The 25898-nt window shown below is 38.4% G+C and overlaps 1 protein-coding gene across 16 annotated transcripts in view; it reads left to right on the forward strand.

Annotated features, from left to right (window-relative positions):
* GTDC1 (glycosyltransferase like domain containing 1) overlaps window positions 1-25898 on the forward strand; it is a 420502-nt gene that overhangs the window by 375997 nt on the left and 18607 nt on the right. For 7 of the 16 annotated variants that reach the window (XR_003794007.1, XR_003794006.1, XR_003794012.1 and 4 more), the window contains 3 exons: window positions 1943-2013; window positions 2718-2809; window positions 16663-16784. Coding sequence is in view for 5 of the 16 variants with exons in the window: in XM_029225829.1 (XP_029081662.1) it covers window positions 1943-2013; window positions 2718-2809; window positions 7861-7944 (247 nt within the window). In the remaining 11 variants the exon portion in view is untranslated. Of the gene's footprint in view, window positions 1-1942; window positions 2014-2717; window positions 2810-7860; window positions 10227-16662; window positions 16846-25898 lie in introns of those variants that run through there. The other 9 variants (XR_003794010.1, XR_003794014.1, XR_003794011.1 and 6 more) reach the window with 4 other exon arrangements.

The following is a 25898-nucleotide window of genomic DNA, read 5'->3' on the forward strand; positions in this document are numbered from 1 at the left end:
AATATGAGAAACTTAGAAGGAATTTTATAAATTTCTTTTAAAATATTGTGGCAAATTTAATATATTTTAAAACACAGTCTTGATGTAAATAATGTGTATAATAAGGTTTAGTATCTTAGAGGTCAAAATTATAACCAGAAATGGTGATTGCTTTTTTTCTTGATGAATTAGAAATATAACCACGAAGAAGATAATTTACAAATAAAAGTTGGAATCCAAATTTGTAAATTTTTTTTCTTCCTAAATCAAATAATGCCATTCCTCTCTCACTGTATTTTAATTAGCAGAGGTTTTTTTGGAAATGGCAGAGTACATGCTCATACGATGACTCAAAATGTAACTTGGCCTGCAGTTTTCTTTCGGGGAACAGAACACTCTAATTCAAATCCATTATTAAAAAGCAGATAACGTGCACTTTCTGAAATGCCTGTGACTTCACTCTTTTGATTTTATATAATTATAAGAGAATGTTCATATGTATTTGCTTTTCGATTGGCAAAGCATTTTAAAACTGAGTGTCTTCAGATAAAGTGCATATTTTCTTTTTGTTCATAAAGAATATCCCCAGTTTATGTGCTCAAAACTTTTGTGAATGTTTTATAATGCAGTCACAGTGCAGTTTTATAGCTGTGCTTATGATAAGAATTTCTATACATACCCTATTTATGTAAAAAAGAATATTAGATATTAGTTTGGATTTTGAAATTAATCATTGGAAACTAGATCCTGTGCCTTTCCACTGTGTTATCTGGTAACTGCTAGCAGTTCTTAAGCAAAACTTTGAACTCAGTGTTTTTCCAAACTTTGCAGCTCAAAGTAAATACTTTTCATTTAAACTAATTTCAGTTATAAAATAGGGAAAACATCACCCACTTAAAAACAGCTTAAATTGCATGTACTTTGTCGCTGTAAATAAACAAGGTAAACATTGACATAACTTCAAACTATTCTTGGGTTGAAAAAAATCTGCAGTTCAAAATAAAATTCTGCCTTTGGTCAACATTTTGGATGCAATTCAAAGTTTCTCATAAAATAAACATATTTTAAAGAGTGTTTTGAATTTCACTGCATAATTCCTAGCCAACAGAAATTACAGTGATATCTTTAAGGTTTATTGTATGTCAGATCAATAGCCATTATGCAGGGCTAACACAGCCATCAAGATGCAATACCTTTCTTGTACTTAACCCTTACCGCTATGACATGAAGAAAAACTTCCTATAGGTAGGTGGTCCCTGGGGAAATCCTCTCACAAAGTGAAACTTTCTTGTTTCTTTGTTTAATAATAGCAGTGTTCTTTTTGGATAAAATGGAAAATGAGCTGAATTTTGAGTCAGGAAAGCAAAATATTCATTAAGGTAATCTTCATGAGAGTTTTTCAATAAAAGGGGGGAATAGTTCTATATCCTGCCTAATAAGTAACTATTCTGAAGCTTTAGCTTAAAATGAAAATGCCCCATCACAACAGATTGTAAATTTTTTTCTGATGCTTTTAAAAGTGCCTCGATGATTTCTACAGCTACAGTGTTAAAGTATTTGCTATTTTATTTAAACATTTTGAAAAATGAACATTCTGGGGCTTTGCAGCATTATTAAGAAAAGCTGTCCATACTTTACCATGTTGTTACATGTGTTTATCTGCTGATTATAAAATGTGTTAAACAGTATTTTAAAAACAAAAAAAAAAAAAATGCAGAGCTGCGCTTTGATTAATTCAGTGAACAAAACATATGCTGTTGGTTCTGTTCTATGAAATTCATATATGATTAATAAAATCTTTTAAAAGAGCAACTTTGGCTTTTAGGATTGTACTGCCGACCATATTCTTCATCCCAGTTAACTCTGGGCTCATACTGTTAACTTAGACAAACAAAACCACTTTCTGGTTCTGATGGTAATGTCTTTTTAATATATTTTTATCCTCTTCCTAAAATTTCTTTAGGTTGGAAGCTGTGTATTGTGGTTGTTACCCACTCTGTCCCAAAGATTTGGTTTATCCCGAAATATTTCCAGGTAGCTGCTTTAATGTACTTTCGTCTTTGTTGAGATTTAATACATGATTCATGCTAAATTAGAAAGTTTGAAAATAAACTTAGGCAGGAGCAATTGTTTATTTGGCAAGTCAACATGTTAGTGTTAAGGAAAATTTTATGTGTTTTAATACATTAGAGTAAGCTTATATTTACCATCTGTTCTTTCAAGATAACAAAAAAGCAAGTTTTCAAATAGCATTCTTCATTGTTAGCATACACATCCCATAATGATGGATTTTTGTAAGCAGGTCAGTGTTGCTGCAATTGCTTACAGATTTTTTTTTTAATGATATACACAGAGAAAAACTGAGGACTGAAAGTCACACCAAATTATTTCAACAATTGACTAGTTAATAATATGCAACTGTTGTACAGGGTACATACGGCTGTCGTACTAGTTCTTTGAAAAAATTCTCATCACTAAATATATCACATATGCATTGTGTTACATTAGAATAATGTATTTTAATCACCCAAAGGAGATGTCTAAACAGCACAACTACACAGTCTTATTTAGCATTAAACATCCTTGTGAGCTGAGGTAACCTTATAAAATCATGCTTAAATAATGTAAAACACGAGGCGGCACAGAGCAATATGCATTTTTAATTAGTAAAGTGACTAATATCAAGTGTGTGCTTTGAGGTTTTTGTTTCATTAAAAATGTATCTGTTTTTCCTGCAGCTGAATATCTGTATTCTACACCTGAACAGCTTTCAAAAAGGCTCCAGAATTTCTGCAAGAGACCAGATATTGTAAGAAAACATCTCTATAAGGTAGTTATTGAGAAGAGATTTACATGGTATAAATGCCATATTGAAGTACAAAGAAAAATCTTAAAAAAAAACAACATTTAATTAACATACTAATGTTTAAAGGAAACATGCTAGGGACGGATATTAGCTGTTACACTAACAAGGATTAATTAAACTGGATGCTAGTTGTATTAACCTAGGCCTTATGAAATACGTGCACTTAATGCACGGTACATGCTTTTTTTTTAATTTATTGTTTTCTAAGATGACTGTCCTTTACATTTAGCCCCAAGAGGCTTATAAAAATGAACCTGGATTAATGTAACTCATTAGTTTAAAAGGAAGTAAAGGAAAGATTCTACAATTATACTAGTGAGGATAAGCCTTTCTTCCCATCAGAATGAAATCTTCAGTCCTCAAAAATTCAGGTGAATGACATTCATGAAGTTTGGTGTTCATTTTTTTAACTACTTTAAAGATGATTTTCAAAGAATCAAATGTTTCCTTTGTCCAGTTTAGTAAAATTACATAAAAACCCTCAGTTTGTTTAGAATTAAACTGTCAGTATCCTCTCTGAATGACAAAGGCAAAAGGAAAAGAGTTTAAATAGCATCATCATTCAGTTCCCTCATTCATTATCTCTTTTCCCTTGTTTGAATCAAGAATTTTACATTGTTGAAATAACCACACAAAGAGACCCTACTAAAAGTCTAAGTAATTGAACCGGGATAAATCTGCTTTATGAGTTTTTAAGGTGGCTCTAGGCCATGAGTAATATACCTTTTTATATTCTTTGAATGTAGCAACTTCATTTTACATAAATCCAGTGTAGTTTACAATCTAGCAGTTTTATAATCCAGCATATTTTAATTTTCCTGTGTTAATATATAACCTTCCTACATGAAATACAGTTCGCTGCCTTTTTTCTCTCCTTTCCCTTGTCATGGCCTAAAATACCTATTTACATAGTGATACATCAAAACATGACTCTGTTTCTGCAGGAAACAGTTAAACTTCAAGAAAAAGGGAGAGAACCAAAAATGCAATTTAACACCCAATTTCAAGCTCATTATCTTTCATTGTCTATTAACTTGGCAATGGTTCAGAAGGTAGCTCATAATAGTTTAAAATGCTGACTGAACAGTTCCAGGCTTCAGTATTACTCCTTCAGTCAATACGATTGTATCGTATACATGGGAAGCTTCAAAGAGAAAACAGACTTCCAAGGTTTACATCCAGATTTCCTAATTTTGAAAGTTCAGTCGTGGTCTTGTTTGTGTAAAATATTAATTTAGTAGTTTCCCACATGACAGACTATCAAAATGTGCAGATTATGAAAGTGAAGAAATAGAATAATATGTATTAACACAAGTGGATTCATTTTCTACATATGACACAAAGCTATTTTCAATGAGTTTACCGTTGAATTATTGATTTTTTTTCCTTCTGGTGAATTTTTGGGCAATATTTTTTTCAGTTTTATTGAGATATAATTGACATACTGCACTGTATAAGTTTAAGGTGTGCAGCGTAATGACAGACATATATCGTGAAATGATTACCACCGCAAGTTTTAGTTATCACCCATCACCACATATCGGTACAAGAAAGGGGGCAGGAAGGAATGTTTTTACCTTGTGATGAAAATGGTGAAGCATTTATAATTGTATTTCCACCATCAAAATTTATCCGTTTTTAATTTGGCTTCCAGGTAGGCCTTATTATCCCTGTTATTTTGCATCTGCAAATCTTTAACCATTTCAAAAATTACTGCAACAGGTTGCTTTTAGTTACAATAAAAAACAAATCTCCAGTTGAAATATTTTAATACAGCTATTGCCGTAACATAGCTATAATTATTTATTTTACCAACAACTTCTGGAAAAACTTTGAAAGAATGTCAGCTTAGTGGTATGCTGTTAATATACCAAATTGTTCCTCCTATAACTTAAAAGATAGCCTATACATTAAATGTTTTTTCATGTTACTATGGTTTACATATATGTTTAGTCCACGCATCCTAAAATGGTCCAGCTCAAAGTTTTATAAATTAGTGTTTCACGCATAAGCATTTATAAGAATATATATATGTAATTCCTTTTACATACTTTTTACCATGAATGTTTTTTCTTATCAATCTATTATACACTATAATATATGTCCTCATTCATAGATTTTGATGACATAATATCCAAAAATTAATCTCAAAAATTAATAAATTAGTCCAAGAAATAGAAGTAATCAAGAGCTTTATAATGCAATTGTCAGGACAAACTGGTAGAAATCACAGGAAGGACCACAGATCTAGTTGGGTTGTTGTAATAAGATTTAGAGCTAAAACAGAAAAAGAATGCCTGCTAAAACTTTATAATTAAGATATAATAAGTTACACTATTTTTTTACCTTATGCTTTATAAATATACACATATCAGGTAACATTTGCCCTCACTAAATACCAGAGAATTATTTCCCCCAAGGCAGCTTTTTGCCTACTTCTCTTATGCAATGGAAGAGACTTTTGTGTATACTATAAAGAGAGTGTTGGGGGGTTTTTTTAGATTTGTTCCCTTGGACAGTGCTGTTTTGCTTTTAAAAACATATGCTTGTAAGATCTAAAAGGATAGAATGTCACTGAATTCTTTAATTTGCTCCTTTTACATTTTTACACCTTACTCTCTTTTTCTGTTGTTAAAAGTTTACATTTTAAAATCATCTCAACTACTTACCATGTAGAGTTCACTTTAGGATAGGATTTTTCATATGGATTCACACTTAGAAATTTAATGACTAGAATAAGGCTACTAACACTTGGCTCTCTTCTCACTTGAGACATTATACTTTCAATATGAGTGAGAGTTTGGGGGCTATAACTTGAAGCAGGATTTGAAACAGAATGCTAGTAACTGAAAAGCAGAAACAGAATTTGATACTTTTTTTTTCTTAAAGTGACTCTTCCTACTACAGAACTCTGTGCCCATGACTTCTCACCTGAAATGGTTTCAGACTTGAAATGTTTAAATTCCTCACGTGCGTGCAAGTGTGTTCCCTTTATCTCTCCCTCTCTTTTGCTCTGTCTCTCTCTCTCTCTCTCTCACACACACACACACACACATTTTTCTTAAAATATTTAAAGAAATACATGCAGAAACTGTTTCTTAATTATTTTAAAAACCATGTTCTGAATTTTTAAAAATCTAAAGCCATTTCTTAAAAAGTTTGCCACTAGGCTCAACCGTTGACTGCAGCTTTCTTGTACTTTCAGGACGCGTCCTTTTCTAAGTAGGTTAGACCCATTAGCCAAACACTTGCCACAGAGATAAAGTAGGTTTCACTTCATCTGGAATAGGGAGCTCTTTGATGACTCCTAAACCAGACTTGAACACAAGGTTCGAGAAGTAATCATAAAGTAATCAGCCAAGGATTAACTTCTTACACTAACATCGGGCTTCCTTTTACAACCGATGTAAGTCTAATACCGGGAAGTTGTAATTTTTGGCTCATTTTGACTATGGGAATTTACTTCCCGAAAGTTCCCAACAATTACTTGAGATCAGTACTTTATGCTTTTAGAGAAACTTTGATCATTATATTTTAAAATGCTTTAGAAGAAAATTTATGTTCACCCCCTTGTTACCGGTATTGAAAAATAGCACAAGAGTACAAGTGGGGCAGTTGTATAAAATATATACTGCCCAGACTAACAGAATAGATTTTCATTCCCACGCTATGTTTCATTTAGTTTTATTTACAAATTGAGAGATATTCTGTGTGGGGAAAAAAAAGAGATGCCATCCTTCCTTTGCTTTACGAGGGTAAACTGTAGTTTCTTAAGTTTTTTCAGATGATAGCAGCTGATTTTTTATTTTGTTCTCCTCTTCAAGTTCTTCAGCATTCCAGAAACCTTTATAACCTGCTGTTATTTGGAGGAGAGGGCAATTTTCAGATTTCTGCCTAAAAGTGATTCGAAACAATGATTAAGCTTACAATTCAGACTCAGTGCCCAGAAAAGCCATTTGTGGTTTTGTCTTAATTATATCAGGCTATATCTCCCCGAACCACAGCCAAGCCACTTTAAGGTTCCTTCAAGAGACTGGTCACTTTATAGCCCCCTTTTAATTTGAGTTTCTACTCTAGGTGTGAATAAGGTGGTACTCACTAGTATTAACACGCCTCCAAAGTCATTACTTTTTTCCTTAAAAATGAACAGTTAAAAGCTCGTGATGTTTTTAGAACTTCTAAAATCTCTCATTTGCACCAGCACAATTTAAGGCAAATTCTCAGTCTCGATCTCTCTCCCTCCCTCCCCACTACTCTTCCCTCTCTCTTTCTTCACGTCTTTCCTTGATTTTGTTTTGGCTTGGTTTTTCCTTGATTTGTTTAAGTAAAATAAAAGCAAAAACTCTTTAGCACAATAGATATACTCGGGGTGATTAAGATCAGTTAGAGGTTTTGGCTGCTTCTTTTTCTCTGCTCCTAATTTGTAGCCTGGCTGTAGGTGAACTTCTTGGCCTCTATATGATTCATCTGTAAACTTGGAAGAATTCTTTTTTTCTTAATTTTTAATAGCATTTTCCCCCTGAGGCCCTGCTATAATGAAATAATGAATATAAACCCGTTTGTAAACTTGAAGTGCTTTATAATTTCCATGTAACAGTAATGGCATTTCTCTTGTGCCTTCACCACTTAAAAGTAAAATTCACATCCGCAAAAACATGTATTAAGAGTGTTGTGTATCTTATGTTTATAAAAGTTAAAAGTTGGATGATAAACTTCTAATAGCTGTCATCCATAACATAAACCAGGAAATATGTGTGCAGTCAAATGTACCCATTCGCAAAAAAAAAGGGGGTAGGCAGCTTTCCCCAATGATTGGAAATACAGTTACACTTTAAACCAATCAGAAACTGGGATTTCCTGAGGTGCTGAAACTCGAGAACCATTTACTTGGTGGCTTTTTGAAGTCTAATTGATGTAAATTATGCAAATTTGCAATATGAATTTTCAGCATGCTTTAGTCTTTCGGGTCGTTAATGCTTCCTCATTGCTTTCTCTTCTCTCCCTCCCCCTTACAGGGTGAAATAGCTCCTTTTTCTTGGGCAGCCCTACACGGTAAATTCAGGTCTCTGCTTACAGCAGAACCTAGGGAAGATTTGTGACAGATGGGGCTAAGTCACAAACTTGCAGCCTAAGGCAGAATCTGTAGAACTTTCCAGAGTGTGCCCATATTTACCTGATCAGAGAGAAAAGAAAATCTGCAGAGGAAGCTGAGCCTGGCTGCTTGTCATAGCTGACACAGAGCCATCTGCCACAAACCTGTGGCAGCTTCAGATCTCCAATCCCTGCCACCACCCCAACTCAAATTAAATACAGATTCCTAGAGACGTTATGATGGTTACACATGTCCTCGGCATCACATGGAGGAGACTGTTCAAAAAAAATATGTGGCCTGTTGTATAACCGCACTCATGTATCCCATATGTGGTGCCACATTGAATTTCCGGTTGAATCCGTTTTTATCCTTTGTACTGGATGACATGGTGCCTGAATTCTTTCTTTTTGCCGACACGATGGCAGCCAAACTACAGCTTCAAACACTCTCACTTGGCTGGGTTTCTACCTAGGTTGCCAGGTTATCATCGGAGCCTTCTTGTGTCCTCAAAGGGCCACAGGGTCTGAAAGGAGGCTCAGAATGCTACCAACTAATTGGGCAGCCATCTCAGAAATGTTTGTGGGCAAAGATCTGCTTTAGCACTTTTCTTTTAGCAAATTAATGACTCCCTGGCACAGGGGTTTTTAAGTGAAGGTATTAATAAGGGGTCTGGCAGGTATTCCCATGATTCACAGAGTTACATTTGCATTTAATTTATCTTAAAGAAAAGTTGCAAGATAAACAGCTGTAATTCAGACAAACATGGGAAATACACTAAGTGGGGCCATCTCATCCATAAAATGAGCACTGAGATACTTGTTTTAATTTTTTTCCAGGGATAAAAATAGGGAAATTAAAATACTTCCAGCAAAACCAGTAATTTTGATATAAATATCCATCAAAAGTATTTGCATCCAGCTACAAATATAATCTTTTCAAGATAAATCACTTATGATTCCAATAGTCAAGCTGCTCTATTTGTTGATGTCAAGATGTTTTGAATGGCTAGATTGTAAAATAAATTTTTAATAAAGTGCCCACTGCAATTTTTAATTAACATATCTCATTTCAGTGTAAGGTGTGTACATCTATCTGTATGTTTCTCACTGAACACTTTCCTTGTGTCAGAGACAACGAATACAATTGTTTCTTTTCCGGATGAACAAGGATCTGTTTTGCAAATGTTTGTAAGATATTATGACATTTCCAAGATTTTCTTTGCATTCTGGAAAGCAGGAGGTAAACATTTGTAGTCATTAAGGTAGAGTCTGTTGATAAACCATCTTCTGTTTACTGGCAGGTAAATTGTAACTTTCCTAGCTTTTGAAATGAATAACTTCTCTAAGCTGTAGAGTGAGAAGCAGCCAGGGAGAGGGGGATAGACAAGGGCCAAGCCTGGCTCTCTGGCTTTCAGAAGGATTGAGTGGTCTAGCAGGCATCCGAGATAGAGCGGGCACTGGTTCAAAAGTCTAGTAGGGCCCATTTCACAGGTAGCAAAAGCGTAAGCAGGAAATAGATCAAGGTCAGGGGGCCAGAGAGAGTCCTCTGGATAGAGGCAGACTTGCAGGTCAGAGAAAGCAGCAGTTCAAGACCCATGAGGTCAGGGAATTTAAAAGCAGGAAGAACGGACTTCCCTGGTGGCGCAGTGGTTGAGAGTCCGCCTGCCGATGCAGGGGACGCGGGTTCGTGCCCTGGTCCGGAAGGATCCCACGTGCCGCGGAGCGGCTGGGCCCGTGAGCCGTGGTCGCTGGGCCTGCGCGTCCGGAGCCTGTGCTCCGCAGCGGGAGAGGCCACAGCAGTGAGAGGCCCGCGTACCGCAAAATAAATAATAAATAAATAAAAATAAAAGCAGGAAGAGTAAGAAGCAGGAACAACAAGCTCTGTCTTTGCACACAGTGAGAGCCATATGTGTGATGGACATCACAGCACTAGCCTTGAGTCCTCCTCCCGCTTTTGAGAAGGCACTGAACAAATTACCCCCAACCCATAAACAAAGAGCTCAGGAATTATTTGAGAAGTCCCTTCTGGTCTGAGACTGTGGAACTCGGAATCTATCAGTTATGCTCCTTTTGAGTGGAAAAGTTAAGATATAAATATGCCTAAGAGGTTCTTAAGACTATTCTCCTGAGCAGGGTTTATCATCTAAAGAGATGCTTCAGTTAGAAAGGTGCCCTATCATAGATGATGTCTCTCAAACCATATTACATGCTCACGGCCAAGAAACAGTGCTTAGTTTACTATGTTTTACTATCCTGCAAATAATGAGCTCACATTTTATAGTGAACAAGATATTACATGCACAACTATCCATATATGTTTTTCTCACTAAGTGATGGGAAGACAACATGAATTACTGTTCAGATAGTGCATTGAAAACATTTAAATATTTGCCTGATTCTGGCAAACAAAATATTGCAAGTTACCTGTGTATGGAAGGTTTTTTTCCTACACCCATAAACTCAAATCAAATTTTGTCTTTAGCTGTGCCCAGCATTACTTCTGGAATAAAACTTTACATTAAAGTGGTCACTTCTTAAAACCATGCTGTCGGGTTTGGTATTAGTGCAAATAAGCAATAAAAAGTTTTGTAAATGTGTAATTCTTAACATTTGAAAAGATAACTGTATCTATGTATGTGCGTGTATGCTTCTCAACAGCCATGACATGGTGGCATGGAGAGTTATTAAGTAAGTTATCCCATATTTTGTTGAAGTCAGAGGATAATCAACGGTACAAGTTGACTATTTCCTGTTTCCCTTGCTTTCACTAAAGAGTGAAACAGTCCCTTTGTTTCTTATTTTTAGTACGGTTGTTGAAAAAAAAATTTTTTTTTGAGCATTCAATTCTGTTCATTTTATTCTTTTTAAATTAATCATTAAACCAATTTTAATCTTAAATGTCTTTAAAAGTCCGCCCATTATCAACCTTGATACAATGTCCAGAATGCTTGCCCTGAATTTACCTAATCTGTGTTTCTGGCTAGGTGTTTCTATAATAAATAGAAGAGCATCTAGTTCTTAACTTACTCATTTATACCAGGTTAATCAGGAATAGGTCAAAAGACCTCTCCCCAAATGCTCCTGGTTTAACAAGCATCCTTCAAATACGGTTGAGTTTAAATGCCCTGCTCTAGCTCTCCGTTCTTCAGACATGCCACATAAAGATGGCAGCACAATCAGTAAGTCAGTGGAAACTCAGCCATAGAGGACTGCACAAATTCATTTCAACACCTTGAAATGCATCTGGAAGCAAAGATTTCATTTTATGTTGAAGGTGTTAATTATATTTGATATTTTTAAAAGTAAAATCTGTTTTTGAGAAAGCATCTGCTACCCAGAAATATTATGAGCCACAAAAAAATTTTCATTTAAGTCTCAAGATACTTTCTGTGGGTGATAGAATCAGTTTTCAAATGATAGTCCATGCTGTCTTTTAATGTTGACATATTCTATGAGAGATATTCATATTCTTCTATTGACTATTGACAGGTATCACCCTGAGTGCCTTTCTGTTTCAGTGGAAAGCTGGAGAACATGTTTCATTTTAAAACTTGAATTCAGATACAGGACAACTGATGCTTCAGTAACGTGCCCTCCCTTCAAAGTTATTCATTAAGATGTAATTGGGAAAGTTTAAAAACATGCAACAATTCTACATGATGCTCAAAGACATGTACATATGTGATTAAAGTATAACAAAAAACTTGGGGATTAACACCAAATTTACAAAAATGATTAAGTCAGAGGAGTGATGGTGGGAAGACCAGACATATAACTGGGAGAGGCGTGCTTACTGTACAGTTAATCTTAAGCTGGGTCATAGCACACAAAGGTTTATTTCTACCCTTTATGACTTTTTACATGCCTTAAATGTTATTATTGGACATACCTTTTGATAGGAGATATAGATACTTTGGTCACCATGTATAATATAAGAGCTCTAAATACTTTGCTACTGCACCATTCTTAACATTTCTCGACTCTAAACTATTGATGGAGTCAGAAAACCATTTTTCTCCAGGCAGTGAAAGAAACTGCCCTAGCTGCCAGTTTTGCATGAGAAGAGTTTCCTCTGCTTACTTGGAGCCAAGGACCTAACCTTGACCCTGAAACAAACCATACCTAGGAAGAAAAACTTGACTGTCTGTGGGTTCCTTTTTCCTGGGGCTGCTGGTCACCATTTCTAACTAATGCCTGTGGCATTATAAATATAAGATGGAAAACTATAGCTCAACAAACTCCCTTTTGAAGAGTAAAGAGAGGAAGATGTAGGAAGTTGTTATATCAGCCTGTCTTTTTTTATCTTGAAAAATTCAGAGCTCTGTGGTAGGGCACAGAGCTGTCTGAGCTGCTAACCGCTCTGCCCGCTTCCTGTACTGTTACCTGTCCCCTTTCCTCTTTAAGACACAAGACTTTCATTGCCATGAAAGGAGTCCTCCTAGTATCTTCAGAATGCCCTAGCTGCATTTGAGTTACGTATGACCTCAGGATCCCCACTCATCCTCTGGCCCATTTTCCTAAATTGGAATTAGGGGTCAGTACCTTCAGGGGTCCTCCCATCACTTATCACCACTTTAGTGATTCCTTATTCTCTCCCATATCTCTGTGGTAATGACTTTCAACCCTAGGGACAGGTTCATCGTTGTTCCCATAAACTGATATAAAGAACTGATGTCTGCTGAGAGATAATCTAAAATGTTTACTGTGCTATCAGTTACTGCATTTAACTAGCAGACCTAAGATGGAGCGCTAGAAGATATGATTTCTACTAGAAGTACGTATGTAACACTTTTCTCGAGAATTTGAAGTCCTTTATATTTGAAAATGTAATGTTTTGTCATCATTTCACAAGCAAGAAAATTAAGGCATCGTATTAAGGCTTATTTAAGAGCCAGACTGCCTTATAGAAACAGAAAGATGTTTTGTGTAAGTCTTTCCCTGCATGGGATAGTGTCATTGTCACCCACCTGTCTTTCAGGAAGCACGAAGTTCAGTGCTTGTGACTCACTGGGAACCCCTGGTTCCCTACTGTTTCTCCCCTCACCAGCTAGGAGAGTGCAAAGGGCAGCAGGGGGTGGCCCACGCAGTTGGTTATAGAAGGTGAACGAGAGGTCCTGTGGCGTTGCTGATATTTTAAGTGTTTTTATGTTTTTAAATTTTTATTTACTTTTATACAGCAGGTTCTTATTAGTTATCTATTTTTTACATATTAGTGTATACATGTCAATCCCAATCTCCCAATTGATCCCACCATTAAGTGTTTTTATTATGACCATTATTATGCCTGTAGGGAGTCTTTGGGTCTCTACATCCATCCCAGGCCCCTGCCACTCCTTGTGGCCTTACACCCTGCTGGACTTATACATCACATAAATTTCCTGGCCCTGCTGGTAAGCATTTATTTTGTAACGTCCCCATTTTAGCTGTGGGGAAACTGAGGGCTGAGGTGAGGTTGAGTTGCTCTGGGTCCCATGGTGGGTCTAGAACTCAGCCTCTTTCAGGAGGTTGTGGTCAATTCAACTGGTCAAGACCATCCCTTAAAGGAGGGGAAGAGGAACATATCTGGCTGTCCATCTTTTCCCCCTTCCCTCCTTCTCCTGCTTCTCAGTATACTATCAGAAGAAATATAGATGAAAATGTTGCTAGTACCTGACTATAGATTTATTTCATGTTCCTCCTGGCCTGGCTGCATTTGTAGTCTAAGTAACCATGAGAAGAGGAATGCAAAAGGATTGATTCCTGGTCCTAAAATCTCGGACTTTGTGGTACCTGTGATGTTTCTGAACAGCTGAGTCTTCTTTATTGCCTTTCGCATCATACAAGGAGAAGTTGCCTATCAAATAGATAGAAGGCTGGCCCTTTATCCAAAAGGCAGCCCCCATGATCTCGCCCGGTGCAAGGGGCCTAGGGCAGAGGGAGCAGGTGGCATCAGTGGCAGAAGCACCTTTAATTGTGCAACATAGGGCTTGCTTCCTCTCATCCCAGATAGTAAACCAGAAATTACATCCTGAAACTTATTTCCCTAGAAAGAAAAGGAAGGGGAGGGATAACTTAAAAAGGAGATACTTCTAATATGGTATTAGACTGTAATTCATAGGGAAATTTATGCCTGAGATATGAATTTCTGAAAATAGGGGTTTTTTTAAAAAAGGAAACACTGACACATCCTTAATTATAGAGTAATAAATACCAATGGTATATTATCTTCTGATATTTCCTTACACAGATATCAAAGCATGCAGCTGTTTTTGAAAACTGATAATCAAGTACAATATAAATATATTACATCTTGAGCTTACAGCACACCCTTCAACTAAGCAGCCTCATGGAGCACTTAACAGTGAGAAAGAGAGCTGCTTAGAGTAGAAACCTAACTGAACAAATTAGCCTTGAATTGTAACTTAAGAATCATAGTCAAACCAAAACGCCTGTCCTTGCCAGGAAAGGCATTCCAAAGGCAAAGAGCACGCCAAGTAAAAAGCTTTGCTTCGGGATTATGGAGGCAGTTCTCAAAAGCCAGCACAACTTAATGATCAATCAGAAAAATACAGAGCAGTAACTTCACAACGAAGGATGCATAAAAATTGTGCAAAGCATTAATAGTGGAGTGGGGAGGGAGAATGGGATTTTAACAGAAAGTATTAAGGTCTTAGAAAACTATATTTATTGGTTTCCGTCCGGGTAGCAAAAAGAAAGAGAGAGAGACAAACGTGGTCAAAGAAAAGTACATGGACAAATGCGGGGGGGTAGGAAAGGAAATGAAGGTTAAACAAGGCCAATATGATTCAGAATGAAAGGGAGGGAGGAAAGTCTAAGGAGCCAGCTGTGTGCCTAAATGTTACATTAAGAAGAGCTGAAATTGAGAGGGGGAGGTCTGGGTATTCAACTAAGTGGATTAATGTCTTCTTCCTGGGGTGTCTGAAGTTGCAGAGTTTAATTTATTTGGTACAGGATTTTATTGTGAAATTCTTAACGGGGATGGGGGATAAATAGGGACAATTATAAACACGTAGAAAGTAGAAAAGGGGAACATGTAATGCTTTTCATAAATCTAACTATAATAAACATAGGGTTTGAAGCTACGGACACAGGTAAATGGTCAAAAAATATTTAGTCCATAATAGTAGAACTTAAAGGAAATGTAGACAAAACTTAAAAGACCAAAAAAAAAAAATTAATAACCACATAGATGTGTGAAGCCAAGGATTTTGAGTGACTTAGGGGCTAGTTTTATTGCCGCTCTCCTTTCTCCACCCATTTAAAAAAATAAATCATAACTCTGGCATTTAGAAATCTAGTCATGAACATCATTTGTTAACATGAACTCAATCCTGTGCTGTTCTTTGGTGGGTGGTAAAAACACGAACTAACAAAACTGGCCTAAAACGACAGCGGGATGATCCTCTCAAAACACTGGAAAGCTACAGGGAAAGAAAAACTCCTAATTTGCTCTTTCACCTTCTTTATTTTACTGAAGGAGAAAGTCAAAATGTGGAGTGGGTGTGGCTAAATCCGACTAGATGCTGAGGGAGATTTTAAAAGATTTTCCTAAATATGTACCAGAAGGGGGGAGGGCTTGCAACTTAGTGTGATTTACAGCAATTTATTAATCTGCTCATCTACTACCACATCTGGGGAAGGTGGCAAATAAGGAAGGCTCTCTGCCTTCTGCAGTGGAAGGGACTAGAGCAGAAACTGTAATTGTGTTCCCTGAGTGTAACGCTGCCGTCATCTGGCTGGTAACCAGTCCACAGACTTACTCGTTCAGGCATTTGTCTGGCCAATAATGTAAGAATCATTTAAACTGAAAATATGGATCAGGATGTATTTAAGATTTACTGATATGCAGCTATTAATCTTGAATGCAAATAGCATTATTTGGGGTGTGGGCAAATCAGTTAACTGGAACCACATGGAAAAGCACTTCGAATTTTTTTAAAATGCTGTGGGGAAAATGGCACTGGTGGAAAAGTTACAAATAAAAGACAGAAAAATATCTACAAAGAGAAAGGGTGGTAAAATGACTAAGCAAGGTGGTCTTGTCGCCTCCAACCTGCTGCATCAATTGTATCAGTAAACAACATTACTAACAAAGCCAAATTCCTCTATTTCTCAAGCTGACCCAGCAGCAAGAGAAAGAAAACACAGAAAAGTGCAATGCCTGGTGCCTCAGGGTGACCCTCAAAGGTCATGTCTCTAATTTGTGTTAGAAATTGAGGGCACAGAACTAGAGGTTTGTGATGGTCACAGAGTGGACTTCGGCTTCTGAACATTTTTCTACCCCCTGTGAAGAATTTAGGACGTCATGGAGTTGAACTGGAGTCTTAAATCCCAGGGACACGGTGGAAATTGTTTTGTGATCATAATGAATTAAGAGAAAGGGCATCAACGCATACATCTTTTTCCTCCAGAGCCCAGAACCATGAGGGACCTTGTGCTCTCTGGTGCTTGCAGCTATGTTCCCTGGCTTTCAATCGGCCTGGCTTTTCCTCTGTATTTCTAATGCTGTGATATCAGGCCAGAAAAAAATGGAATCTACAGAATTGCAAAACAAAATGTGCGAGTGTGTGTGCGCGCGCGCGTGCGCGAGGTAGTTCACTGAAGATAATGAATTGCAACACTATAAACACCAAATATTAAAACTTAAAAATGTGTAAGTAATTAAGTTTTTAGGAAGCAAAATCTACTCGGAGTATTTACAGTCCTTTTTTTTTTTTTTTTGTAAGAGGTTCCCCAGACTTCTGGGTGCATCACCAAACTGTCCTCCTACTCGACGAGGAGCGAGGAGCGAGGAGCGAGCAGCTGCGATTTGGCCCAAGGCACCACCTACCCAGAGTCACTACCTAATGTATTTTACATTTCCACTGTTAATAAAGGTGGTGGGGGGGTAGACAGGCCTTCTTCCCCCCAGCATTCTGTGTTTCCTTTTGTCGCTGCCGTCAGCTGACACATGGAAAATGTGGTGCACGGTTTCGCTTGCCTTTAATCTGTAATTAAGGATTCCTTGTCTGGGGCTGGCTACCTCTTTGCTCCTTGCCTCCCTGCCTCTCAGGTCTTACGCCTTCGGTCGGGTTTGGCCCCGCGCCGCAGGCTGGGTGCTCGGGTGGCCCGACTGGGCCGCGGGCAGAGGGGCGGCGGCGGGGCGCGGGGGCCTCGGCCGGAAGAAGCGGTCGCTTGCCCGAAAGCGCGCGCCCCGGCGCCCGCCCTGCTCGCCCTGCTCGCCCCGAGCGTCGGGGCAGCGGCGCCAGAGCCTCCGAGAGCGCGAAGGGCTGGCCGAGGGTCCGGCGGGTCCAGGGTATGCGGGCGCTCGCCGCGCACCCTCTCCCCGGGGCCGATGTGCCCGAGCTCCGGTCCGCGGCGGCGCTCGCCCTCAGTGCCCCGCTCGATCCCGGCCAAAGCGCGTGGAGGTAGTTCTACACCTCTCCCGGCGAGAGAAAACGGGACGCAGGGGGACGTCGAGGTCACGGAGTCCTCACCGAGCCCCCTCGGCGGCATTTGAGCCCAGAACCGAGAGCCAGAGGAGCCCCCGAGGCCGCGGGGCGCGTCCCAGGCGGCGGGGCCGAGCGAGCCCCGGGCGACCGCCGCGCTCGCGCTCGCGCTCACAACTCGCTCGGACTCCCGGGCAAAGCCGCGCCGGCACGCGTACGCCGGCGCGCTCACAGTCCGACACGCGCACACTGTCACGCACACACGCGGGCACGCACCCCGGCACGCGCGCACCGACACTCACATGCTGACACACGCACACGTGGCGGATGGCCCAGTGCTGCCCTGGCTCCCTCGCGCCGGGCTTGACTGGTCCCCTCCGCACCTCCGGGAAGGCGGCGTAGCCCTGGCGGGCAGAACTCTTCTCTGTTCGTCTAAGTATTTTATTGTACTTGGTTCCTTGAGTCGGCCAGTCTCATACCTCAGTGAGAGCATCCGACAAAGATGAAGCAAAAAGAATGATTTCTCTCCCCGCTGTCCTTTTTAAAAAATGTAACTTAAGCAAAAACAGAGAAGGGAGTGGGGATGGGCTCGGGAACTCTCCAGGCAGGGATTCTGGCTATTAATTTTAAAATACTCCTCTTCGAATCTCTCATATATTCAGACTTGTGATTTCAATCCCACTGCCAGCCCTCAGGTCGCCTTTCTTTTCACTTCATACCTGTGTTTTGGATTGCAAACTGTTTCTCCTCCTGACCACCAATTGTTTATTTAGAAGGCGCAAAGAGGGTGGGGGACAGAGAGGTTAAGCAGTGTTTGGGTAGGAGAATATCTAGAAGTATCACACTGATTTCCAAAAAAACGTGGGAAAACGTTTAATATCATTTTGAGGCATCTATGTTTTTAAAAGGGCCTCCTTCCCGCTAGTATTACTATTTATCATTAGGTATTTATTTGCATATACACATTTAAAACTGTATGTTTAAGAGAAAAATGCCTTTTGTTCTTGGTTTCAGCAGAGCCCTTTCCTTTTCTGTCCATCTAAGTTGTAGCATACTTTCCTCTCTTTCCCACCAACAGAGATTGTAGGCTAAAGTGGTGCACTCCAATGACCAAATATAAGAAACCTTAGCCTGGAGTGTTGGTGACCATCGCCGGCACCTATCACTCAAGATTTTACCCCCTCTGGTTTGAAATGGTCCTCAAACTGTAGACCTGAACGTAGAGGTTGGTTGGTTGATTGTTTAAAATGTGAGAAGAGCAGGCCAGGAGTAAACCGAGATAGGGGAAGGTGGCCTACCTAAGCCCAGCCTTGGAAGCTAGAACAAGAACACTTGGGAAGTGCATTGAGAAGAGAATGTCTCTAAACAATGATAATCAGGGCTTTCAAAAACCATAAAACAGATTGAAATATCTGATTTATTATTTATACATCCCAGGACAACTTTGCAAATCTGAGAATAGTGTTTGAAAACCGAGTGCCTTCTATTTTGTACATCAACTCAACAGATGTGTCTCCCTTCCAAAATGTGACCAAAGAGTTAAAACTGTAATTTTAGAAAGGAATCTCAGTAAATGACCTTAAGATCTGATACATTTCCTTTTCTTTCTGGCAATAATATCCCCCAAAGAAAAAAATACATACTTATTGATATAATGATAATGTTTCTCATTCTGAGTAGAAGTGTCAGAATGATTCCCGTTTGTGGAAGTGTTTTCAAAACTGCGAGTACACTTTCACTACTATGAGAGCTGATGAGCCAATGAAGGGGAACTTCTTTTAACTCCATAATAGCAGGTTATACAGTAAGTGAACAATGATGGTCAAATAGCCAATTATGATATAAATATCCGTTGTTTACAGAGAGGTGTTAAATGAGCCTTTGGAGTACAAAGGATTAGACCCATCTAAGCTACCATTTGTTCTTCAACCCATCATGTCTTCCCTTAAAAAGGCCAGTGCCATCGTAGGTAATATGCACACAGAACATACTTCTCTGTGTTGATTTTAGTTTGCTTTATTTCAATGCACACTGTTGTTTACTTTTTAAAATTTAAATAAATGTCAGCATTGTATAATTTCTATGTTAACAAAGCAGTGAGCAAAATCCCTTGTATGTTTATAAAATATTATTGTTTAATTCACATAGTTTAGAAATTCCAAATGTTGAGAATAGGAAGGAGGCCAAATACCATCTGTTTATAACTATGATGCATCGTAATATGTGTACTTTTAAAAGGAGTTTGGTCAATCATGCCACTAATTTATCTGCTCGGAATATGTTGAAGATTTAAAATGTAATTTACAGGATTACTTTTAGTGCGTTGCATCCAACTGTGAGTTGTAAAGAAATCGGTCTCTTCTGTTTTTCTCAAATTAATCATGTAACAACCCCAATTAATGGGGGCTGTTAAATGTGTCGCTTTTTGCTTAGCTCCAGAATTCTTCTAACTTTGGCTCAGTCTACCTTCTTGATGTTGATAAAAACTCCAAGGACAAATGAAACAAAACACTCCTAGTTGTGTCTTTCTGCCAGGAGATAGTCACTTAGAATGGGAGGGAGGGTATGATAGCTGATAATTAGCTAGCATCAGCTCTGAGAAATTACCTGTGAAATGCCCTTGGTACTGGGTTGAAAAACATTTGACGTTCTCTGTTTTAAAATAGTAAATGCTTGTCCCCAAGATTTCTGATTTAACTCACCTTTTATTTCAAATGCATCTAAATGCATACCATGAAACAAAGGGAGTACATTTACCTGCAATAGATGAGCAGGTTTGGGGTTTTATTTTTAAGTTAGAAACTCAAGTTTAGTGCGAAATTCCTTGCTTTGCAAACTGGAGAAATTCAGCAACAGGGCCTTCAATTCAGGGCAGACATAGTGTCGAAGTCCAGAGGTGGCTTTAGGGTCTCCCATGAGGGGGTCTCTTTCTCAAGAAGGAGGAACTAAAAACTCTCATGTCCTGAAAAAGGTTTGGAAAATGTGATAAAAAGACGTTGATTAGCAAATGACAGTTCCTAGATTGATTTTTAGCAAGGTCGAATCAGTAGAAAGCTACACCTTGAAATGCTTTTATAGACAAACACCTGCAGAAATATCAAAACACTCTCCCAGTCACCTGTGGGGGTTATGGGTCCTTTACTTCTCAGTTTTTTCAACGGGCGCTGTGTACAGCGGCTTCTTTGTCCATTAAGCAATATCTGTTTTCTCAAACATTTTAGTTTTAGCAGCTTCCTCTAAAATTCTATCAACCTAGATTATTTACTTACACATAATTAAGAACATTAAGAGTCCCTTTTCCAAGTAAACAAGCTGAACTATATATACTTTTTAAAAAATCTAATTGTGACATTTTGTAAATCTGGATTTTTTTCCTTTCTGGTCGGATTTTTTTCCCCAAAAAATGAACCCACTGGGTCTTTATGTTATAGAGATATGCTCAGGCTTGGTTTCCTTTGAGTTGCAATAGGAAAATGCCAGACCCTTTTTTTCCCTAAGTAATTGCTGAAGTGTAGAGAGTAGAAGAGAGAGTACAAAACAGAAAGAAATGTGAGGGATACAGAAGAAAGAAATTGGAGAAGGTGGAGGGGAAGGGAGATGAGAGAAGCAAAAGATGTAACTGGGATAAAAGAAGCTTATCAAACAGAGCTTTCAAAATTGCTTTGACTGGCCTAAGACATATTAAAATCATCATCATTTCCAAATAAAACCTAGATTGTTGCATTGAGATATTAAACAGCTATGGGGAACTCTTAAGTGAACCTTGATTGATACTTGTGGACCAGTTTTTCCATTCAAGCCCAAATTTTTTTTTTTTTTTTTTTGGCTGAACCCAGGCCCTCGGCAGTGAGGGCGCAGAGTCCTAACCACTGAACTGCCAGGGAATTCCGTCAAGCCTAACGTTTTTAAGAGAAACTTATATTAGATATCCGTATCCGCACTAGGAGGTGGGGAAGGAGGAGTAGAGACATTCTTTGCTTTTAAAGCATTTATGATATAGAAGTAAGCCATACATACACAAAATAAGACTATGTATAATGCATTGTTATATGTTACCTACTGTCGGGGTAAAAATAAAGAAGATTTTAAATAGAGGAATTATTCAGAAATGCTTTCCTTCCGAGTACCTTGGCTAGCAGTTAAATTCTAAACCAGTTAAGCAAGTCTTTAAATGTATAAACCCTTTGGAATCCCTAAGTCTAATGAATTGCAGTAGATATATAATTGAGATTGAAATTGGCATGTAGGTGTGCATTTCATGTTTCCTTTGGAGCTGACTTAGTACCATGGCAACAAGCCACATATGCACATAAGTCGTTGTATAGTCATGCTATCTTGATGACCAAAATCACTTTATAAAATATACTTTAATAAGTTACTACAGAGCCTTGAAGTTAAGCCATATAATTTAACCAATACTCAGTGGGCATTTCTAGGTATCATATATAAATTGGGTAAACGATAAAAAGAAAAGCATTAAGAATAAGAAAACGTATGGGGAAACTATTTGCTTCTTCCAATTAATCTAAAGCACGCCAGAAGGTTTTCTCATTTTGTTTTTTATGAAGAATTACTGACCCAAAGAAAAGTCAAATGAGGACTACAACTAAACAATAAAAGCAACAATAACAACAACAAATAAAAACATTGCTTTTTTTAGGAGACAAATATGAAAAGTAGTAAATTTACCCATTTTAAGAATTAAGAAGAAAAGACATAAAATTTAATACACACAGTAAATAATAAATATTCTTCTAGTTTCATATGATGGCTAATTAAGAAAAAAAGCCCATGTGGAAAATTTGGAAGAGAGACAAATATAACAAGGTAATTAACTCTTTGCTCCTTCAGCCTTAAAGGAGAAAGAGCAGAGTAAGATTTCTTAAGTTTGAACCTGCAGCAACCTCAGAGATCAAATCTGCCTCTGCAAGAGAAATAGAAGGATTCCAGTAGCGCTCCATCTCAAGTCAAGTCTTATTATTGGCCCCACTCTGACCTTGGCGCCCCAAAGTCTCAGTCCCCGGGTTCTTTGCTCTTTGATTGAATTCCTGCCTTTTATCACAGACAGTCAGCAGCTTCGTTCTCATGGACCTTCAGCGATGGAATTCACTATCTGGTATTCGTTCTCTTACATTTGGGTAGTCCTTGATAGTTGAGGATGTACTTTTTCATCCATCATCTAATTTAGTCTTGCTAATACCCTTCTGATATAGGTAAACCATAGCTTTAATCCCAGACTTCAGAAGCAACTCAAAATCGTACTGCTAGTACATTGCAGAGTTGGGACTAGCAGCCGTATCACACGGTACCCGGTTTCCCCCTTTCCTTCAGACTGGACTTCATACTTTGTTCTTCATTTGAATTATGGGCGTAAGAATCAATTACAGTCACTGCCTTTGTACTGGGTGGAGAGAAGAAGGAAAAGAAGGAGCAGTAGCAGAAGGAGGATGGAGAAGAAGAAAAAGAAAGGAAGAGAAAAAACAAAACAATCCCCACAGGTTTTTCTGTGAAATGGGGAAGAATAAATCTTTAAATTGCCCCCCTTCTGCTTACAGAGGTTGGTAAAGAGAGAAGCACATCCTAAAATTTGTATCATATAAAGAAAAAACTAATTCCAAGCTATCCCAATGCTTTGTGTTTTAAAGGATAGAAACCCATTGACAGAGCTCTTTAATGAGTTCTTGGCTATGCATGCGTAAGGCCACAAGGTTGATTTTGAGTACAAGATGGAGAAATATTCTGTTTATGAAATTAAAGGAATTTGGGGAAATTGAAAAAAAAACCTGGTAGAGAGGAAAAGAAAATAGTCATAGGATGGAGAGACATGAGCTAGAACTTAACATATCCAGCAACAAATTCCCCATGGTGGGATATAGTTGATTATTAATTTTTTTTTATTAGACGGGTATATTACACTTAGTTCTCAGCTTATACTCCAATGTAATCTCCATCTGTAACCCCAAAACTCCACTGAAAATCTGAGACACAAAACTGGCTTGATTTATTTCCACATTTGGGGAATGAAGGCATAGACAAGGCAGACGAGAGTGACATTGCAGAAGGCATGATTTAAAATAAAGATGTAGAATGTTATGGAAGCAGGAAATAAGGACAGAAGATGATTAGGGGAAATGGAAGCCCCCAAGAATGAATACTAAGAAACAAGAAAACCCATAATACAGGAGATCTTGGGAAAAACCAGCTAATTTGTTGATGTTGTAGACACTTGATATTTTTGGCTGTTCAGCATCTACCTAACCTTGTATTAGAATCTAAAGTCCGATTTGAGGAATTAATTCTTTCTTTTACTGAATATTATCAGGCCTAGGAATTGAAACTTGCTTTGAAGAGAGGAACAAAAAGACAACACTGGAATTCAGTTCACCTGACCTAGCGCAGCCCAACCAGACTGTTTTCACCAAAAGGCAGCTGTTATTGGGTTCTGCTTCCTAACCTCCACAGCTTCTGGGGCTCCACCCAATCCCAAGCTCAGATGTCCAGCCTCCCTTTGATATGGTTCTCTATCCCTGGGATTCTGTCAGTTGCAGAAAAACAGAAAAACCTGGCTCAGCTGAGTTGCTCTGGGGAAATTATCATTTCAGAAACAAGAAATGTGGATGTAGACTGACTGCCTCATCCCACTCTTTCATCCTGATATGTTAGCTTCCCGTTGGCTATCCTCTTATGTTCACAAGAAGGCTACAGAAATCCAGTCATCACATCTTCACCACATCCCTCTTTTCAGACACAGGAGAAGGGATTTTTCTTTCTTGCTTGGGTCTCTTTCTGCAAGTAAGGAAAGCTTTTCCCAGAAGCCCATTAGGAGAATTTCCCACACATCTCATATATGCATAAACTAGTAGCAGGGATGGAAATGGCTTCTATTCAGTTAAGACCTAACTTGGAACCATATGGGTGAGGGATAATTAGAGCCATGAACAAAACTAGTGTGCAGTTCACAAAGATAAGAGGGAGGAGATGACTGTTGGGTCAGTAAAACATACTTCTTCCAATAAATACATTTATGTCTTATTTATTCAGATTTGTTCTCTGCGGCTTGCAAAGAATTCTAATTAATACACTTGGTTACAGCTACCACTGGGATTATTTAAATTGTAGATAGCTTTCTATATATATACATATATATGTATACATATATATATGACTTGCTTTTACTTTCAAAGCTCTTTTCTTTTTTTGTTCTGTTTTTATGTACGTGAAAGAATGAGTTGGATTTTAGAACTGTATTTTTTAATCTTCTCCATGTCCAGCATTTATTGATCATGTCTTTAATTTCCCAGTAATAATTTCCCCCCCAAATCTCTAATGTCTCATTTTTACATTTATTCATACATTCCTTTCTTGTTCATTCAGAGATTCATCTCGTCATTAATTCTTCTTTTTTTCAAAACCTTGTTATGAGGTATCTAATATGTATGTGGAAGACATTGGGTTAGCAAGGAAAAACAAGCCAACAAAGGTTAAACCACATTTGTGTAACTTTAAAATTAAGCATTTTTATAACATTTTTTATAACATTTTTAAAAGGGGAGCAATGGGACAAAAATGAAGCGCGCATGGACGTTCCCAGTCTTCCCTCATTTGCTAACATGGTTTCTTGCGCTCTGAGGTGAGTCCTGCCCTGAGAGTCCTGCTTTGACAGACAAGGTCTTTTGAGCTTTAGGCATGAGAATAGGGAGGAAAGGAAGAGAGAACAAAAGTTCAAAAGGTTAAATTTGGGGGAGGAGGTTATCTTGATGTGAGACTGGAATTTGAAGACAGATGTAAAGGAGCAGAAACAGCTGCGGCATGTGAGCCACTGGACGGGGGAAGCAAAAGGGGATTTTTAAGGTTCTCTGTCCCCTTCATCATGTTCAAGAAAACAAATGAAGGGCTTGAGTTATTCTGAAATTGTTTGTGGTTGCTGCACTGTCGTGTGTTTTTATAACCATGATGTTCATGTGGGTTATTGTTTTGTAATATCCAGGGCTCTATTTGATTGTGTGTGACAGAAATCAACTCACATTAATCAGGCAGAAACTTTGGCTTATGTGTCAAAAAGTTTCAGGAGATGATCTTGGATATTATGAGAACTCCATCCTCTAGGATCTGGCTCAGTCTGTCTGTCTGTCTGTCTCTCTTTCTCATTCAAAGTCCCTCCTCTGCATTGTTTTCTTTCTCTAGAAGGCTATCTCAGTGTGGTGGGAAAGATGACTCATCATATTTCACATGATCTTTACAGCCTGAGAAGAGAGAATCGATCATATCTAGCATCTAAGTCAGACCCTGGTAAAAATGACACTGTCCACCCTGCCTGAGTCACTTTCCTGCACTTGTGGGAGATGGAGGAGAACCAAGCAAGACATAATTTCAGATGACTGCTCCAGTGTTACAATGGGATGACTCCTTCAATCCATATTATAAGAAACTTTCTAGCTATTGGGCAGAGGAACAAGTGATATAGGTAACATTGCATCTCTTGTTAATCAAATGTCCTCTCAGTTGAGTTATTTAGACCGCTATATGGGGTTGAA

Source organism: Monodon monoceros, unplaced genomic scaffold, assembly GCF_005190385.1.
Source record: "Monodon monoceros isolate NGI ecotype Baffin Bay Population unplaced genomic scaffold, NGI_Narwhal_1 Super_Scaffold_16, whole genome shotgun sequence".
Classification (NCBI taxonomy): domain Eukaryota; kingdom Metazoa; phylum Chordata; class Mammalia; order Artiodactyla; family Monodontidae; genus Monodon; species Monodon monoceros.